Here is a 20,895-nt window from a genome sequence, read left to right as displayed (position 1 = left end):
GACTCTTAAAGATACTAAAAAAGAGAAGTAGAAGGAGGAGAAGGTAAAGGAGGGGGGAGAAGAAGATGACACCCTACATACTGCTCTGTAGTAAGGAAACAGGGAAAAGTCACTGTGACTCACCTTGGTGGGTCCATTTCCATTAAGTGCCACTGGTAATGTTTCATAAAATACATTCTTAGCTCTGGCTTTGCCATTTTCAAATTTTAAAACAACTTCATCTGGGTTAAAAAGGGAAAAAAAACAGATTTTAGTCATTTAAAATGTATGTGTATTCATATGCACATATACATGTCTACATCTATCTACATGTTCTTGTTGTTATAAAATTTCTCATGAATGCTATTCCATGTGCTACAACACTTTTAGAAATTTTGCCTACTTTAGGTCCGCAGAGCACCTCAATCACTCCAACCTGGCACCCGCAAACTGAGGCGCTAAGACACTGACCGGGGTGTCTGGCTGGAGAAAAGCTTCTTTGCCGTCCTACCTCCAAGGGCTCTTGATAGTAATGTGATCCCAGATGAGCTAAATTATTATCTCAATTTACTCAACTGTAAAAATGGGATCTTTGCCTGCCTCTCAAAGTTATTATGAAGATGATAACAATACAAATATGGCAAATAGAACACTGCCAGACATAAGCAAGATTTCTGCAGTTGGCCATCATTGATAGTATTTCCAGTTCTTGAAAATCAGGCCTAATGCAAATACCAGGAATACACAAGTCAGATGGGAGCAGGAACAGCTGTTTTTTGTTGCTGTTTCCAGTTCCTTTCCTCACATTTCCTAAGCACTTCAAACTAAATGCTTTCCATTCTGAGAAACTTTTTAGTGCATGAACTGCCTTGAAGAGTTGTACTGAATTACAATGTATTTTTAATCTTTAAAGTATTAATGCATTAGTGAATTAGTGCATTTTTATTTTCAGTATATTGGTTAATTTAATGGATTAATGTATTTTTACCAAGAAGTATGTCTATCTAGGAAAACACACACAGACATACCCACACAAACACACACACACACACACACACACACACACACACACACACCACAGTATGTGTGCCTGGTTACCAATTACCATTTAAGCTAGGTAAAGTACTCCAATACTCTAATATTCCTCATTAATTCACAACACAGAGAACGTACACGGAAAACTGTGTAATAAGGTATCATTAAATTAAAAATATATCTCCAGATGGTGAGACACTAAATTCTAAATTACCTAAAGCTAGAAGCTTATCTTTTTTACACTAGTCTTAAGAAATGATTTTCAGTAAATGTATTTCACGATGTCAAACTAAGCTCAAGTCCATTGGTTTTTAAAAGTTGTAATATCTACACAGCAAACCTTAACCGCAGCCCCAAAATGGATATAATACAGGACAGTTGAAAACACAGGTGTTCGTTTGTATTCATGAACAATTCTGTATTTAGGAAGCATACCTACAGCTCCATTTAAAGTCTGGAAAATTTTGCATTTGTGATCCAATGTGATGTTAATAGCCTCCTAAAAATGAGAATAAAGATACTATTGAAAATGAGAACAAAAATAGCAAACAACACTATCGTGGTAATATAGTTTATTCTTTGGGGGGGGATTTAAGATCCTATTTGTAAATTATACCAGCAATATTCTTCAGAAAGACAGAAAGACTATAGAGAGTTGACTGAATTAAAGGATAAAGGGTATGTTAAAAATTCATGCTATTCTCCTAGTATTTCCACTTCACGGCATTATGACTAATTCTGACAAGTGGATTTTTAGCAGAAGTAAAATGAATCACTTCTAACCTGGAGCATGGAACTTCCAGTTTGAGACCCCAAGTGGCACACAAACTAGTAAGGTCTCTGATGGCTGCTCCATCAGCCGGGGTCCCCAAGTGACTGCAATAAGCAGAAACCCTCTGCTGACCTATCACTGACATGTAGCAGGAGACATAGACCTCTGTTGGGTTAAGCTCTTGAGGTTGGGTAATTATTGTGGCATACTCCCCTACCTGTCAGCTACAATAGGCACGTAATCAGTCAACATGATTACAAAGATTAATCCCCTTTACATTCTCCCCTTTATGATTCTCAATGTACCAGTTTTTCAGCTACATTTCTCTGTCATAATAACATTCCTAAAATTATCTTTCTGTATTCCTATAGATTGAATGTTTGTGTCTCATCAAAATTCATATGAAGCCCTAACCCACAATGTGATGGTATTTGGAGACAGGGCCTTGATAAATAATTAGGGTTAAACTGAGGTCATGAGAGCAGGGACCTCACAATAGAATTAGTGCCCATGTAAGAAGAGACACCAGCGTGTTTGTGCATGCTCTCTGTGTATGTGTGTGTGCCTCTGTGTCTCTCTCTCTTTGCTACGTGAGGACACAGCAAGGAGATGGCTGCTGTCTACAACCCGGAAAGAGAGACTTTGCTAGAAACCGACCATGTTGTTGCCCTGATCTAGGGTACAGGGTATGTCAAAGCATTCATGCTTTTCTCCTAATATTTCCACTTCTCCACCATATGACTAATTCTGAGTTCCTCCAGAACTCTGAGAAAATACATTTCTGTTGTTTAAGCCACCCAGTCTAGAGTATTTTGTTATGACAAACCAAGCAAACAAGGACATGTGCTAACCAGATAAAATCTTACGCTAAGAGAGAAACTTAAACAGGATTTACACAACTAAAAACATTACAGACTCAGTAGTGAGATTTCAGGGAAAGCATCCTGAAGCACAGACAACTAAGTAAGACTCAAAGTACTTTCACGGTTGAATTACACAAAGGCAGACAGACATCATGCTGCACAGGCTAGCACTCATGCCAAGAGCAGGCTTCTCCTCCCGGATGAAAGAAGAAGTCCTCAGGCTTGCTATGTCAGACACATAAGAGGGAAAGCAAAAAAGGGAGACGAATAAAAATAAACATTTTAAGCATAAAGTTTCCTAAGTATTAAGTGTCTAATGAAAACATTTAGAAAACTGAAATGTTTATCTAAGAAACAGAAACAGCTACAGTTGCAAACTCGCTGTAAAATATACTTAAAAAAAACTTGTTTCTGGGGTGCCTGGGTGGCTCAGTCGGCTAGGCGTCCAACTTCAGCTCAGGTCATGATCTCACAGTCTGTGAGTTCAAGCCCCACATTGGGCTCCATGCTGACAGCTCAGGACCTGAAGCCTGCTTCAGATTCTGTGTCTCCCTGTCTGCCCCTCCTCTGCTCATGCTCTGTCTCTCTCTCTCTCAAAAACAAATAAACATTTAAAAAATTTAAAAAAAACTTGTTTCCAGTAACAGCACCCACAAATTATATAAATTCAGCACATTTTAGAACGATTATGTTACCTACGGTGAATTTATGAAACATTAACTTACATTATGTAAATATACTAACAATTTTCTAAAATTAGAGACCTTTGGTTTTACTTTTCTCCAAAGTTTCATTTAAATCAATCTCAGGAATATTCTCTTTAGGGTCCATACCAGCTATTGTTATGGGTCCAATGCAGCTATTGTTCCCTGCATTCCTCCTCCTTAATAATAGAAATCCGATTTTTTAATAGGACACTTACACTTGAAACAAAGGACAACATTTTCTTTGCATATTATGCGTAGCCACATAAATATGCTCTGGTCAAAGAAAAGTAACAGAAAGTTTTTTCTAGAAAGATTATTTAAAAAGAGGTAATGTAACTCAGATGGCCCCTTATTTACCATTCTGTCTGTTAACTGCGTAGAACATGGATACAATGGCTGGAGCTCCAGTAGACATCTTAAATAAGGAGGTTATATTAAAAATGCAAGCTATTACATACCCTCTTCAGTGGGTCAATGTAAATTTTAGTGTAAAAGAGCTGATCATCATCATTATCCTGGAGATTCCACTGCTGGACTATACGGTTGATATATGGAGCATAGCCAATAAATCCTGCAATATAACAGAGAGAGATTAGAGAATTTAGTAATCAAAGACCAAAACTGGTTTCTATTAATTCCATTCATCAGTTGCACAGAGGTGTAAATCCGTCAGGCCTAATACTTAGGTTAGAATTTTACAGATTACCATGGAAGAAATGAGTTATTGAGCATCCTTTGTTTTATATATAAACTACGAGAGTGAGTTTTTACCAACTGCAAATCAAAGACTTTTTTTGAATAAACACATTCCCAAAATTAATCGACACAAGAGAGGGAATAATGTTTTCCAAGGCTCCTAAGGGAAAAAGTTACTAGGAAAAGAACAGAAGAAGACAGAATTTTCTTCCTGACCTTCTAAAATGATCTTTCTTGGATCCTTTGGAGAGGATTCACTGTTTCTGGAAAAAAAAAATCTCTACTATGGTGATTTAATGTCAGTGCAGGATGCTAACAAAATCAAAGGAATGTTGGAAATGTCACTGACTGCAAACATGTCAAAGAAATTTTATATCTAGGACATTTTGGGAATTTTTCCTTTACTTGAACTGGTCATAATTGTACCTGCTAAACCATTTTCTGGCTAGATTTTTTTATGCCACAGTCTGGAGAAAGGAAGTCTAAAATTGGATTGTTCCCCTTGGCCTTCGAGCATAAGCATTAAATTTGCCAATAACAGTTGTCTATAAAAGACACAGACAACAGTATCATTTTTCTCCTGTTTGAATCTTCCTCTGAATTTCAGAAATGTAGCCAAGCTGTTATGTTTCATTGACCTGCAATACTTTTAAAAAGGGACGAAAGTTACTCTTGTGAACTGAAAGAAAACCTAATTTTTTACCCTCAAAATTAAAATTTCCTCATAGGAATAAAAGAATGAAAAGAAATAGGTCCAGAAAAATTACTGTTATCTAGAGAAATCAAGAGAAAATGAAAACATGCTTAAACCAATCACTGGTTGCTCCTCATTTGTTATTTTTATCAAATTAAAAAAATCTTAAAACAGTGAAATATAGTCGATTTTTTAATTCCTATTACCAATATACTATAATGAAAAATATGTCCAAGTAATGGCATATGACATTTTCCAATAGTTTATATTACTCTTTTTCAAAATTTATGTTTCCTTATCCTTTTTATAAATCCCATTCAAAAATGAAGAGAAATTTCATCTATTTTCATAGTATGTGATATATATTTTATATGATTTATATTTTTCTATTAAATTTCCATATTCTTTCAAACCAATAAAGTTCATAATATTCTGAAATCTTCCTGATAAGGAAACATGGTTTCTTTCCATAATTTTTTAAAACTAAGTGATATAATCATAAACGAAACTCATGTCCCTTAAATAACTCTCAATAGTCCATTCATGAAATTATATAATCTTTTATTGAATATATTTAGATTTTCTAGCATCTCTTTAATAATTATGACTACAGAAAGCATAGGAATCATGTTTTGATCTCTTTCCCACTTAAAAACACCTTTTCCTTAATTAAACCTTCTCACAAAGGCACTCACTTGCTGGGTTTTTGCTGTTTCCACAGCACTGTGCATCTGTCTGAAATTTAGATTCTTAAACACATATACTCCATCTAGATGAATTTCGCCATCTCAGTGAATCATTACATAATTTGTATATAAATTACATCTAGATGTTTGAATATATATATGTTTAGAAAAATTAATAAATATAAAATAAAACTTCTCCCAGAGTCCCTCAGCTAAGTGGTTTTTAGACTATATAGGACTTTAGATAAGTTAAAAGCCAGCCATATGCAACTGACAGGCTGACAGTTTGGGGGTGCAAGTGGCACCAATCCATAATTAAGGGGTTAAGACAAAGAAGTAAAAATTGGGAAACAATCTTAGGGAGAGGCTTTGTCAGTGCATAAACTATAAATCTAAGAAGGAAAGACTACTAAGGTAATGAGGTCAAGTGACTAACATGAGAAAACCTAGGTTGTAACTTGATTATGGAAGTAAAATCCAAAGGTGGTAGATAGATTAGGAGAAAAATAAAATGGTCAAGAAATCCCCGTAACTATGAACTGCAGTTGGACTGAGATGGAGAGAAAAAGTGAGCTGAAACTAGGCAGTGCAAACTGGAATTTAAGGTGTCAGAAGTGCAATATTTATATGGGCTGACAAAATTCCAAGGCATAACTATGGGAATATATTGCATAAAATACATTGCAGGTGAATAGAGCTGGAATTGAGGCATCCCAGAGAAAGTAAATTACTTGCTAAAGGTTTCATTGCCATAAATGCCTTGATCAGAGCCTAGAATCCAAAAGTGCTGCTGCTGCTACATCAAGTAGGACTTAACCTGAACTAAACTAAATAGTATCAGTTATGTACATGTGAATCATCCAAAAAAAATTTGTTTTCCCAATGTGGCTTGGAACTTTCACCGAACTTATTTCTCTAACATGTCTCCCATCCTATTTGGTTATGTCTTCAGGTCATATGTTTATATTAATCTCAGTCTAAGGAAAACATTTTGGAGTCATCATAATGTCCAAAGTCAAGTTTATTAATTTTTTTTGACAGGAAAGGGAAAATGTGATAATTTGCTCCTTTAATCCACGGTGGAGCAGCTAATGCAGCACTTTACACACAGTGTTGAACCTTTTTGATGAGTGATTTCAAGACAAAATCAGTCATTTACTCTGATATATTTAAAACATAGATAGAATTAAGTAATGCCTGTATTTTATAGCTACATGATTGTAGCTTACACTTTTTCCTAAGTAAGGGAACTTACTTAGAACTTATTAGATAAACCCATTATCTAATAGCCAGAAAATTGTCAATGAAACTATAATCAGACTGGAATCCATGCTGTTTTTCCTTGAACAATGGAATGTCTCTAGGAGAAGTCACTTAAATTTGGGGAACATAGGTTTTCCCACCTATATTCTGGAAATAATAACATTTACACAGCTTAGTTCTGTTAGGAGCATCATATGATATAATACATGGAAAATATTTTGTTAACTAAAACACACCATGGATTCTAAGCTGATACAATTTTTCATAGTAATAAGAAGATAATGTTTCATGTCTATAGTTACCTATACAAAAAAAAGGTTGTTTCATCAATATTTATAATTTTCTATGACTAGCATTTAACTTCTCTGCCAGTATCTTACCCACCTCCCGAATTCAGGTAGCGTTTCCCGAAGTGCACAATGGGATACTTGTCTGCTAGTCTTTTGTCTGGCCACAGAATTCCATCGGCTGCAAAGACCACTTTATGGTTTGACTTTTGGAACTTTTTTAGAACTTCTTCTGGACCACCAGCAAATATGACATCAAAGCTGTTTAATAAGGGGGGGGGGAAGAAGTTTTAAAATACACTTGTCAGAATTTAGGCATGTAAACCAAGAAATAGTCACTAATAAAAATCAGAATTTAGAATCCAACATAAGATTAATACCAACTATTTACAGAATATTCCAATTTTCCTTCAATTTAAATTATATGGGTATACTAAATTATTAATGTTTACATCACATCGGCAGATAAGTCCAAATAAAGACAATGTTTTTTAGCACCAGTCTTGATACATTTTTTCAATAATCACATATTCCCAAAATCAAAATGCTCAATCAGTATTGAAAGGTTAAAAAAATCAATAACTTGGGGTGCCTGGATGGCTCATTTGGTTAAGCATCCAACTCTTGATTTCAGCTCAGGTCATGATCTCATCATGGTTCATGAATTCGAGCCCTGGGAATTCAGGGCTGATGCACAGAGCCTGCTTGGGATTCTCTGTCTCCTTCTCTCTCTGCCCCTTCCCTGCTTGATCTCTCTCTCAAAATAAAAAAATAAATATTTTCTAAAAAGTCAATAACTATAACAATAATATAGACATAGTCATTGACAGAAGCTGTCATTATAACTGTCTAATGTTTCGATTTAATTTGTATCCAACCATTATCATTTCTGAAGATTACATTATCTTTGATAAAATGTGTTCAACTACTAAAAATCACCATTATAAATTTATATTTAAATCACTATTTAGCCTAAAATCCTAAAATAAGGGGCGCCTGGGTGGCGCAGTCGGTTAAGCGTCCGACTTCAGCCAGGTCAAGATCTCGCGGTCCGTGAGTTCGAGCCCCGCGACAGGCTCTGGGCTGATGGCTCAGAGCCTGGAGCCTGTTTCCAATTCTGTGTCTCCCTCTCTCTCTCTGCCCCTCCCCCGTTCATGCTCTGTCTCTCTCTATCCCAAAAATAAATAAACGTTGAAAATAAAAAGTTTTAAAAAAATAAAAATTTGTTTAATGTTTATTTTTGAGAGACAGAGTGTCTGCCTCTGCATAGCTTTAAAAAGATGGCACTTGTCTGTGCATCTTTTAAAGCTCAATAAAATTGAAAAAAATTATCTAAAAATTGACACTATAGGGCACCTGGGTGGCTCAGTTGGTTAAGCATCTGACTTTGGCTCAGTTCATGATCTCACGGTTCATGGGTTCAAGCCCCGCATCTGGCTCTGTGCTGACAGCTCGGAGCCTGGAGCCTGCTTCTGTGTCTCCCTGTCTCTCTCTGCCCCTCCCCCACTCACGTGCTTGCTCTCGCTCTCGCTCTCTCTCAAAATAAACATTTAAAAAGTTTTTTTTAATTGACATAATAATGTCAATGGTTTCATTGAGTTTTCTGAGGACATTATTGCTCATTGTTCATTCACAGAGTAACAATGACTTAACAAAACATGAAGGGTAAAAGCCACAACCAGATATGCTTCCACTCTGCAATAAATTCTTTATCCTTGTTACAACCATAAATTCTTTTGCATCGTTTTTTTTTTCACATCAGAGAACTTCAAGACCAAAAGTTTCCAAAGATGATAATTTAATGACCTAATATCCCAGGTAGTAAACAGTAAGAACAAACTAATGCTCCTGAATTCAGCACCAAGTGTTCCCAACAGCCAATAGTGCAGATACACTGCTGTGATATCTGAATGGAGGAGTAAGGAGACTATTCCACATGCTTTTCCCAGCCAGACTTGCTCTCAAAAAGCCTGGTAATATGCCAAGGTTGTAGTAATGCATCAGGCAACATTAAATAACTTTTTATATAGGAGTTATTTTGTAAAACAACCCACACGATTCCTCATCTCTATAAAAATAAAAACCCCATGAAGTTTTAAAAATTATTTTAGAGGGGCACCTGGGTGGCTCGATTAAGCGGCCGACTCTTGGTTTTGGCTCAGGTCATAATCTCAAAGTTTGTGGATTTGAGCTCCGGGCTGAGCTCTGAGCTGACACTGCAGAGCCTGCTTGGGATTTTCTTTCTCTCCCTCTCTCTCTGCCCCTCCCCCGCTTGTGCTCTACCTGTCTCTCTCAAAATAAATAAATAAACGTTACAAAAATTTACTTTAGCAAGAATAGTGTAAGTTTATACTTGTGGCAGAGGTGCTAACTGACCCTCATATACATTCCCCAGCCTTTATTTCAATAAAGGAATCCCCCTGTGTTAACTGGGCATATGGTCACCTTATTAAAGACTACTCTGAGGCTAGATGTGGGCACATGTCTAAGTCTGTCCAGCGGAATTTGAGTGGAACTGGTGTGCTTCTGTAATCTCCAGAACCTGTACTTTAAAAAGGAAGTTGCCTTCCCTCTGTTCCTTTCCTCTCTTTACCCTTCACGGTGAACTACACTTTACAAGTAAAAAGTACTCGACATACACAAACCCTCACCAGATAGTACACTTCTGAGTCTTAAACAAAACTAAACAAAACACACGAGAGTAAAATGTTACTAATGGGCAACTACACTTAGTAAGTTTTTCAGTGAAGTTTTTTAGCCAAGTTAATAAATTAACATTATTGTTACTAGATGAAAGGGACTATAATAACAGGAGAGGCAGGAGGAAAACTCACTTTTAAGTTTATACCAACCTCTAGTTTATAATAATTTTATTTTTATATACACATATGTTAAGATAAATTTTAAATCAGAATACATGTGTTCTGACTAAAACCTCAAACTATCTTCTCCCTACCTGTTGATTGAAAAAGCTGAATTAATCTAACTGTACAAAATAATATTTATAAAAATATATCTATTTCCTCTTTTTCTTATAAATAAGTACAACTTAGTTCCTCAGCATGACCACTTTAGATTTGACCACGAATCCTATCTTACTTTCCTGAAGTAGGAAAGAAGACCAGTGTCATGGGTAATTCAGCCACGAGAGGCAAGACAAATAAATCAAACCTTCTGAGACACAGACTGCCCTTCAAGATGCAGAAGACTCCCAACACATTGCCTAGAGATGGAAAAAAGGGATTATTATGTCAGAGAATCACATGATTGGGAGACTTGGGCCAACGGATTTAGAAATTTTGTAGGTAGCATCACATCTTCAGAGGTAGAAATGCACATTTGGAAAGTGAATATTTTCTGTCTTTATAAACCTGGTGAAGACTATAGTATCTATACCATCTATCTGAAACTATTAGCAGAATCGAGTAGCTTGAAAGGGAGTTGTAGCAACTTCTACTTTTATGATTTAGTAGTTGATAAGCAAGCATTACCTTTATAACACAAAATAATTATTTTCAGCTTATTTATTTATTTTGAGAGAGACAGACACAGCCTGAGTCGGGGAGAGGCAGAGAGAGGGAGAGAGAATCCCAAGCAAGTTCCACAATGGCAGCACAGAGACCGATGCAAGGCTCAAACTCACGAACCATGAGATCGTGACCTGAGCTAAAACCAAAAAGAGTTGGACACAACTGACTGAGCCACCCGGGCACCCCCCAAAAATAATTATTTTAAAGCAAAATGGAAAGGCAAAGATTATGTTCACACAATCGAAGTGAGAATTTAACTCTGAATAAAAATTTAAGGTAGCTAAAACTTTCCCATTTTATTTTAGTGGCATTGTTATTTCCATGTTTAAGGATTTTAGAACAGTTCTCTGAATTGATTTAAAACTTTTCAAATGGCAAGAAAGTTTTTCTACTTAAAATTACGTTGGCCACAACAACCCAAATAATCAAATTTTTTAAAATGCACAACGGTCATAAAAATAATTCTCACAGGAATTTGGTCCATTTAAATACGAAAAATAAAATAAAATTTTCCATAGTTAACTGTGGTAAATATTCCTGGGTCCTGCAAAAACCATAAGGTCCCACCTTATGTGGTCATACTGAGTTCTCTAACAGACATGTCAGCATTCTATCTCTAACAGGTCATTCAAACTTTTACAAGCGTTTGCCCTTCTGTGTTCCCTGTTTCTGTGGCACCATCAACCACACAGTCGCCCAAGCTGAAAATCTTTCATCCAGCCTTACCTCCTCCCTTTCTATGCCCTCTCGAATCAAATATTTCACCAAATCCTATTGACTCCATCTACTTAATCTATTTAGCATTCAAATCTTCTCCACCCTTTCTAGAAGACACTGGACTAGATTAATTCCAAAACCCTACAAGCCTCTGCGTTACCTATCTCCTCACTTCTGATAAGGACTCACAGACAAACTCTCCTGAAAATCATTCTGTGCTAGTCCCCAGGCTGGATCAGTAGTTCACAACTAGGTCTAAAGCAGGACTCTGCAAATATTTACTTATCTAGCCTTTTACAGAAAATAATTTTGGCTTTGAGGGCAATATGGTCTCCATTGCAAGGACTCAATTCTGCTGTTGTAGTGCAAAAGCAGCCAGAAACAATGACCATAGCTGTGTTCCAATAAAACTGTTTATAAAAACAAGCAGTGGTCTGGCCCCTGGCTTACCAGCACCTGGCCTACAGAGTAAAGTCTAAAAGAATCAGCGTCACAATAACTTTCCATTAAGTAACCTGTTCCGAAACCAAACTGAACCATTTGATCTGTCATTCTCGTATTTTCTCAAGATGTTTCCATCTGCTTGGCACATCTTCTCCCAATCGGGTCCAAACCATTCCCATTTCAAATCTCACCTCCTTTAAAAACTTCTATTTGATTCACCTAAATAGAAGAGACCCTTTTCTTCCTTTTAGTTCCCACAGATCTTTTCCCTTCTCATTTCATGAAACATTGTATTTCTTTCTTCCCCTTCACACTGGGACTGCCTATCTTATACTAGACTGCCTATTCTTTCTTCATATGCCAGATCCACATCGTTATTCACCTGTGTATTCCTCTAGCTTTGTATCTGGGAGACAGTCAATAAGTATTTGTTGAACAAATGAATAAACACATGAATGAATGAGTCATCCCAAGTCTTAGTAAGAAGCAAAAGCTACTGGGTAGCCAGAAAAGAAAGCAATAGAAGTGTTCCCTAATTTTATTTGTTCCTCCCGAATACAACACTTCCTTCATCATCATGGACATACGCTTAAGCCAAAAGTTATAAGCATTCAATCTCTTACCAGCTAGTCTAATGAAACCAAAGCACACAAGGAGCAACGCACCTGGTACTTCTGTCTTTAACCATGTCCTCATCTTAAATACCTATCTGTATTTTCATAGATAATACTGCAAACTGATGCTACGAGATCACTCCTTCTCTCTCTCTCCCCTCACAAAAAAAAGTTAAAATGTCAACCAGGAGATGTCTGGCTGGCTCAGTTGGTACAGCTTATGACTCTTGATCTCAGGTTCATTCATGAGTTCGAATCCCACATTGGGTATGGAGACTATTTAAAAAGAATGAATGAATGAATAAATAAATAAATAAATATTTTTAACAATGTCAACCCTGTTGAACTTGCAAAATAAATTACAATAAAATCATAGTATAAAATGATAGATACATTTTACTATAGGAATTTTGAAAGAAAGGGTAGGAATTAGCTCTTCTTAAAAAGCAGGTACTCTTTAAAAAACAAATAATTCTGGGAGCATTTTCCTTCAAATGGTATCTACTTTCATTTCCTGTACAGTATTCCTACTGAGGCTGGGTAGACGCAGGAGTCAGTCAGGACACTGCTTAGCTAGAGAGTCATTTTCTCCAGACTGTTTCCTGAGAACGGCTAGGAGTAACACCGAACAGAGAAGGCAGCCAAGGTAGGAATGGTGGCAAGACGTCAAAGTAGCTCAAGCTGCCATAGCTCAAGGCACCGTCACTCGCTTTTCTGGGTCAGTCTGCTTATTGCTAAAATCAGTAGTTAAAAGATGATTAAGTAAATGACAATTTTCCTTCTACTTTTAAATAATGCTTAAGTTTATCTCTGTAACGTTAGAACTTTCAAATCTGACACATACTTAGTACACAGCAAGTATTCACTAAATCAATGAGGGGGACAAAGACTTAAAAATCGCCAACATTTATTATGAAGCTCCAGCATGCCAGATACAACATATACAGAGCTATGTATGGATAGAAAAATATATCCAGGGAACAAGATCTCTGTCCCACTCAGCACTTGCCGCCCCCCCGCCCAACTCCAGTTCCAACCACACGACCAGCACTGTATTTTGCACATAACAGATACATGTTTACTCAAAAGAACAAACTTCAAGGAGTGGGCAATCTGGTTCGGGGAAAAATTATACATATGCATTATATATTATATATACAAACACATATAGTCAGGCAAGTTAGTGCATACAAGATTATACATATCAATCGAGAGACAGATGATATATACATATATATAAACATCCAATGCTTCTTTTGTGTACAATTTATTTCTTCCTCATTCCAACACACCAATTAATATACTCAGTACAAATTAACAAGAACATGTGAACAATCTGAAAAAACAAAAGTCACTCATTTCCTACATAATTCCTAAACATATTTCAGGCTGTTCTGGGTAAGCCAGAAGACCGTGCAATATATTTACATGACAGCTAATGATTTTAATCTTTCCTTCAAAAAAGGAAAAAAAAAAAAAAAGCAATACTCAAACTAAGAACTCTGATGTATTTTGGCTTTCCTTCATACTAATATAATGAAATGTTGTCCATTGCTAATAACTAGGTTCTTTGTGTCTGCACAATTAAAATGTCATCGCTGACAGGAAGGAGGAGTCCATCAAATAAATCTGCCGTAGTTGGTTAAAATTATAGCCATCATACTTGAAAAGCTTTGCTTTCAGAAAATTTTTTTTCTATCTTCTGAATAAACTATGTAAGACAATATAAAATGCAGGCATTTTATACATACTGGGTATGTAACGAGCTATGAAAAGTATAAAATATTTATTTCATAGAATAAAATAAGATAGGATCTGGTCATCTGTAGAATTAATACACATAATGATACTTATGACTTATATAAAATAATTTTATAAACAATTAGCAGAATGATATAATAAAACATAATCCTTGACAATTTTCTAAAAGTAAATGATTCTAAAAAGATTATTTCAACATGCAAGTTTTTCTGAAATCATATTATATCTTCCAAATTAGATTTGTTCAGTTTTGTTTGCAGAATTAGCATAATATGAGAATTCTTTGAGCATGGGATCTGTGTTTCTCTCTTTTTTTTTTGCAGTGTTAACTTTAATGCCTAGATCATAGTTTGTACTCAAGACACGTGTACTAAATACAAAGTAAAAAAATCTGTCCACTTATCTTACTTTTTCAGCAAAATAATATTTAATTAGGAGCCAAAGAAACAAACATTAGCTTACATGGGAAAGATCAGCAACAACAACATCATTATTTTCATGGCTTCTGACAATCAAAATTCATTTTTTTTTAAATAATTGCAACTTTTGAGATCTAGAAAATTTGGACACTTCTTGGCCTTCGCCAATCGTTTTAGTATCTCCAAACGAATGAAGAAAATCTATCTTTAAAAGCAGTTTCAAAGTATCTACCATATTTCTTCTAAGATCTGTTTCTTGCTCTTTTAATGCCAGTTTCTGTTACCGAATATTTATCCATAACTTGCTGTTTACCCAGACAATATTTAAATCAGGTACAGCCCTCAGCCTCGCTGTCTGGAAATAAGGACAATTACAATTCAACATGCAAGGTACATGGAAGCTAGCAACATACAAGGGGTAAGGCATATATGTTAACAGAAAAGAATTTGTGACTAAGATTATTCCTGGATTTTCAGCCAGTGCCCTTTATCCTGGATCAATTTCCCAGGCCAGAGGCTTTACTTTATATTCATTTTAATTCTATATCAACTTTTGCGTTATAACAGTAACCACCATTCTAGTTTTTAAAATTCAATCTTCCTTACTGCAATCTTTAGTAAGAGCTTATAAACTGCAAAGTCAATTCCTTTATCTTACCTCAAAATCATTTAGTTAATTAAACAAATACGTTAATGAACCAAGCAGTTTCTATATACCCAAATCCTTGGGTAGTTATTTTAATAGAGGAAATATTCCTTTTGGTGAGGCCAATAACCACCCCTGAATATGTCTTTTAAATATTTCATATATTAGGACTCTTTCAAAATGTAGCCCATCAGCATTCTGATTAATGGCATTATATTCATCACCAAAAAACAGAAATTTATGCTCAGTCCAAATTCAAAACAAAATAATTACATCACCTTTATTTCTTTTTTTTTTTTTTTTAATTTTTTTTTTCAACGTTTATTTTATTTTTGGGACAGAGAGAGACAGAGCATGAACGGGGGAGGGGCAGAGAGAGAGGGAGACACAGAATTGGAAACAGGCTCCAGGCTCTGAGCCATCAGCCCAGAGCCCGACGCGGGGCTCAAACTCAGGGACCGCGAGATCGTGACCTGGCTGAAGTCGGACGCTTAACCGACTGCGCCACCCAGGCGCCCCACATCACCTTTATTTCTAACAACTTTTCTTCTAAAGAAATTTTCTCAAATGTATAAGAAAAAAATAAAACAAATAACGAAAGTTTTATTAGATACTGACACCCAAAATAGAATTCCACCACATGCGTATTCTGGGGTCTGGACTCTGGCTGGTTTATATTTTATTACATCTAGTACAGAGCAAACTTGTGGGGATATTCAATTTGTATCACTCACAATAAAACACTTTTTGTTACTTACTGGCCTACATATTATTTTAAAAAAATACTACCTACTATATAATAATAATTAGGCCTGACCATCTGTCTTCAATGTGACTGAAGTAAAAGAAATACATAATTTACAAGGTAATTCTAAAAGTAATGCAATGTGCCTTGTATTAAAACTCAAAGTGCTCAGTTACTTTGATTAAGGTGAATTATAAAATCTTTGTGGAATAATTTTTCTCCATACGGGAATGTGCAGCTATCAAGTTACAATATTTGTCCTCAAAATCTTCATGAGCCTAGTCCAAAAGAACTCATTGCACTCCATGCATTAAAAGTCATCAAATTCATTATGATTGGAATTATCCATTACAATTATATTAAATAAATTCGTCTAATCAAGGAGAGATGGTCAGCTTTACAAACCATCTAATTTATATTAATACACACACACACACACACACACACACACACACACACACACACTCCAGCATCAAATAACTTGAAAAAAAGTTTATGGTACTTTCTCATATGGATAGCTTCAATTTTCATTTTAAGAACCCAAACCCTTGCCAAATACTTGTTTTTCTCTAAATTAAATATGATAAATCTTATTCTATATAGTACATTTATAAATATCTTGTCTCTAATTTTAAATTTTCATCCAAAAGTCAGTTTAGAATACATATTCCCATGGAGGCAGTGTTATATAATTGTTCCCAAATTAATTCACAAGAGCGTGTCTAAACAAACACAAGGGATTATTTGGAGGTGTTAGAGATGCTCTAAAATTGAGAAGTGATGATAACTGCACAACTCTAAGATGACTAAAAATCATTGAGTTTTACACTTAAAATGAGTGTATGTAATGGTATACAATTTATACCTCGAGAGAGGTTTTTTTGACAAAGCCTATCCAAACTATACAAATCATTAAGTGCGTAAATGTTTGTATGTTTTCATACACTGGTGACCTATGCTTCCATAAAACGAATTATTACAGTGGAGTTGTCCTAAGGAAACCACCTAAGGGGCACCTGAATGGCTCACGTGGTTAAGTGTCTGACTCGATTTCGGCTCAGGTCAGGATCCCAGGATTATGGGATGGAGCCTTGCATCAGGCTAGGTGCAGAGCGTGAAGCCTGCTTAAGATTCTCTCCCTCTCTCTCAGCCCCTCCCCCCGCTATTGCTCTCTAATAAAAAAATATTTAAAAGAAAACCACACAGGAAACAGGAATTTGATTTATAAAAAAATTAATAATTCTACCTTTCTGAATTCTACCTTTGACCAAAGGTAAACTTAATTAGGAGATTAGCAGTTTTGTTACAGAACGGGTATCCTAGTTCAAGTAATTTAAAAATAGCCTTATCCATTTCTCTCAGACCTTAGATTATGCATAATTTTCAACTATATTCATCACTCTGTACATGACACTTTTTTTAAAGGGTGCTGTTTAAACAAATAAATAAGAGGAGAAAAAAGCTCTAACGTGGCAGCACCTGCCCATCCCTCTTTACCTCAGTTACTTTCTCATGATCCCTAGGCTCTTCCAGCAGAACAGACATGCTGGGTCAAGATAGAGAACATGTTACCGATCCTTCTCAGACAGTGGCTTGGCTGAGTTGGGTCTGCATATTTTCAGTTACCTGGCTGTTTTCACAGAGCAAAGTGTCAGAAATTTTGTCTGTTTGGTTCACTGATATATCCCAAACACTAACAGTGCCTGACACACAAGTCTTCCATTTAAAATGTTACTGTTGTCTTTTTGTCATGCTGGGTCTTAAAATATCATCTAAATAAATAAATGCAACTGCAGGCAGCTTTCAGATATCTAGAAGTATCCCTTTCCTTAAGAAAAACAAACTGGCACCTTATTAAACCAATTTTTCCCAAGGCTAAGTCCTGGATTGGGGGATGGGGGAGGTGGAGTGGGACAGGAGGGTAAAGGTAGAAGGAAAGAGGTTCTTCCGAAAACACAAAAGGAGGCTTAAGAACCTAAAACCATTACTGGCTCATAACTTGTACAAGGAGAATTTGCCTCGAAATGAAAATCAAAACGTACATGTGGCAAGTTCAAGCTGACCAAATTGGCTATTTGAAGTCCACCGTATTTTAAGTTTTTTTTTTTAATTTTTAAATGTTTATTCATTTTTGAGAGATGGAAAGAGAGCATGAGTGGGGGAGGGGCAGAGAGAGAAGGAGACAAACAGAATCTGAGGCAGGCTCCAGGCTCTGAGCTGTCAGCACAGAGCCCAATGCGGGGCTCAAACTAGCAAACCGAGAGATAAGGACCGGAGCCGAAGTTGTACGCTTAACCGACTGAGCCACCCAGGCGCTCCTCCGCCATATTTTTAAACCAAAACATACTCAATATTTAATCTAAACAGTTATTGTGAACTTTCTACTCTTTTCCAAAGGTAAATATATATATAATAATAGATTCTGTATAAAAATTCCCAGTACTTGGGGGGTGGGAGGGAGAGGGTGGGTGATGGGTATTGAGGAGGGCACCTTTTGGGATGAGCACTGGGTGTTGTATGGAAACCAATTTGTCAATAAATTTCATATATAAAAAAAAAAAATTCCCAGTACTTAAGCTGACACCAGCTATCCTACATCTCATGTTGTAAGAAGAGGTTAGCTATAAGCAGAACTTTATTTTTTTTCCTCCAAGATATTAAGGAAATTCTATGGGGCACCTGGGTGGCTCAGTCAATTAAGCGTCTGACTTTGGCTCAGATCATGATCTCTCGGTTCATGAGTTCGAGCCCCACATCTGGGTCTGTGTTGACAGCTCGGAGCCTGGAGCCTGCTTTGGATTCTGTGTCTCCCTCTCTCTATTCCTCCCCCGCTCATACTAGCTCGTTCTCTCTCACTCTCTCTCTCTCAGAAATAAAGAAACTTTAAAAAAAAAGGATATTAAGGAAATTCTAAAGATGCAAGTAATGTAGACCTTCTCAAAACTTTTAATGGTTGATGGCAGCAGGACTTTATTATGTCTATTTTCATTTCAAAATTTATGCCTTTCTTATATACATATTTGTATGAAATACATTACTCTTACTTTTATCTGCAGTAGTAATGGTTTGGGATTTTCAAACTGAGGAAGAGATTCAAATAAGCTTTCCTAAGTTAGAGGAGAAAATGCATGGGGATTTGAAATAAGCAATTAATGACCAAAACATAAAAATAAAAAGGTGAAGGGGCGCCTGGGTGGCGCAGTCGGTTAAGCGTCTGACTTCAGCCAGGTCACGATCTCGCGGTCCGTGAGTTCAAGCCCCACGTCAGGCTCTGGGCTGATGGCTCAGAGCCTGGAGCCTGTTTCCGATTCTGTGTGTCTCTCTCTCTCTGCCCCTCCCCCGTTCATGCTCTGTCTCTCTCTGTCCCAAAAATAAATAAACGTTGAAAAAAAAATTAAAAAAAAAAAATAAAAAGGTGAAGAAAATGGAAGAAATAAAGTAGCAAACACTAATGACTCATGACAATTTGACATTATAAAAACATGCAGAAAGAAGGTAAAAGAGGACAGTGGGCATTCCAAATCAAGGAGAAGGAAAATAAAACAGTATACAAAAAGATACTCACACACTGAAAAGACTTTTCTTCCTTAAAAATAGACTTTATTATTTCTCACTTATAACTTTTCATGATCCGTTTCCTCCTGGTCAGCCAGGACCCACTGGGTTATTTTCCTCAACAGAAAACCTCAACATGGTCTTTCTTCCATCTCAAGTCAGGATTAAAACATGGATTTCACAAAAATGCTAGCTCATGCTGTATTTTCTCATTGTTGCTTATGGTAAGTCATTAGATTTGATGCATTACACAACTATGTTAGATGATGGTTTTCTAATTATGAGTAAAATCTACTTTTTAAGTTAATGATTCCTTGTGAATAAAATAAAAATAATCTGCAAATATGAATTTCAACTTTTTAATAATAATTTAATGTAGACTTAAAAATTCATAAGTTATTTCTCTTACCATTCAGTAAACAAAACAACCAAATCCTCTTGATTAGCATAATGTTCCATGACTTCTTTCATTAATCTCACTTTTTGGCCCCCTCCAATACTATTAATTCCAGCACCACCTCTCCACTCTTCTCCTTGACCAAGGACCTATAAATGAAATCAACATTTTGTCACTGAGCAAAACTCAAGTTATAGCAGTATCACAGAAGTCATCAGCAACTTGTACAATATTACACAGTATCCACTCTTCAAACATTTCACTAAATCACTAAATCATGATGCTACAGAGAAAAAACACTTGATGCCTAGTTCAGGTCTTGATTCTTCAATGTTATCCATCCCATAAAATGTCATTCCTGATTTTACCATTTCAAAAGTAGAATCTAATCCAAGGAGGTCAAGGGGGTAAGGAGCACAGAAAATATTTCTCATATCTTATTTCTACTTGTTCAGACTAAAGTGAAAAAGAAAATACAGAAACTTCCCATAATGCTTTTCAATCTGACAGGAAATCTATACGATGAACACCAAAGCCAAGTCCAGAAGAGTTTTGGACAGGACTCTTAAGTGATTTTCCTACTGAAGCAAATCAGCTGTTCAAGGAAACACAGAGGGCATCAGGTCAGATGTCACCTTCTTTATAAAGTTTAAATTTACATTGCCCTCAAAAACTTAATAACAATTCATTAATGCAAGGAATTGCCTAAGCACCATTAATCAGAGCTAAACTTGTAGCTGTTCTCCTCACCGTCTGCCTCAGCCTCAGCAGCTGTCTCCCATATTGGAAGTACATGGAACCACACCTGGCTGTGAGGGAGCAGCAAGTATAGGTTCCCCTCCGCCACACACACACCCTGAATTTTAATTCCATCACAAATTCTGATGTTCTCAAGATAATGATCTTACTAGGAGATTTGTGAAATTAAGGGAGAATGAAATTAAACACAAGAGAAAGGGTAAAATAAATTTAGAAAATAATTTTTTATATCAAGATAGGTAATAGACAAAATGGACTTTATTTCTTAATTTATTTATGTACTATTTTATTTATTTTCCCCATATAAGGGTACACTTTAATCTCTA

General features: G+C 36.1%; 1 protein-coding gene across 2 annotated transcripts in view; it reads right to left on the bottom strand.

Moving 5' to 3' along the window:
• The window catches only part of PLOD2 (procollagen-lysine,2-oxoglutarate 5-dioxygenase 2), a 100,102-nt gene that overhangs the window by 34,382 nt on the left and 44,825 nt on the right, over window positions 1-20,895 (bottom strand). For both annotated transcript variants that reach the window (XM_023260484.2, XM_045037478.1), the window contains exons 3-7: window positions 19,823-19,959; window positions 7,080-7,243; window positions 3,815-3,927; window positions 1,450-1,513; window positions 124-221 (exon numbers count right to left, since the gene is read on the bottom strand). In XM_023260484.2, the coding sequence (XP_023116252.2) occupies window positions 124-221; window positions 1,450-1,513; window positions 3,815-3,927; window positions 7,080-7,243; window positions 19,823-19,959 (576 nt within the window). The remainder of the gene's footprint in view (window positions 1-123; window positions 222-1,449; window positions 1,514-3,814; window positions 3,928-7,079; window positions 7,244-19,822; window positions 19,960-20,895) is intronic.

This window comes from Felis catus, chromosome C2 (genome assembly GCF_018350175.1).
Source record: "Felis catus isolate Fca126 chromosome C2, F.catus_Fca126_mat1.0, whole genome shotgun sequence".
NCBI lineage: Eukaryota > Metazoa > Chordata > Mammalia > Carnivora > Felidae > Felis > Felis catus.
The sequence above is the reverse complement of the archived record's forward strand: the minus strand, read 5'-3'. Positions and strand labels throughout refer to the sequence as shown.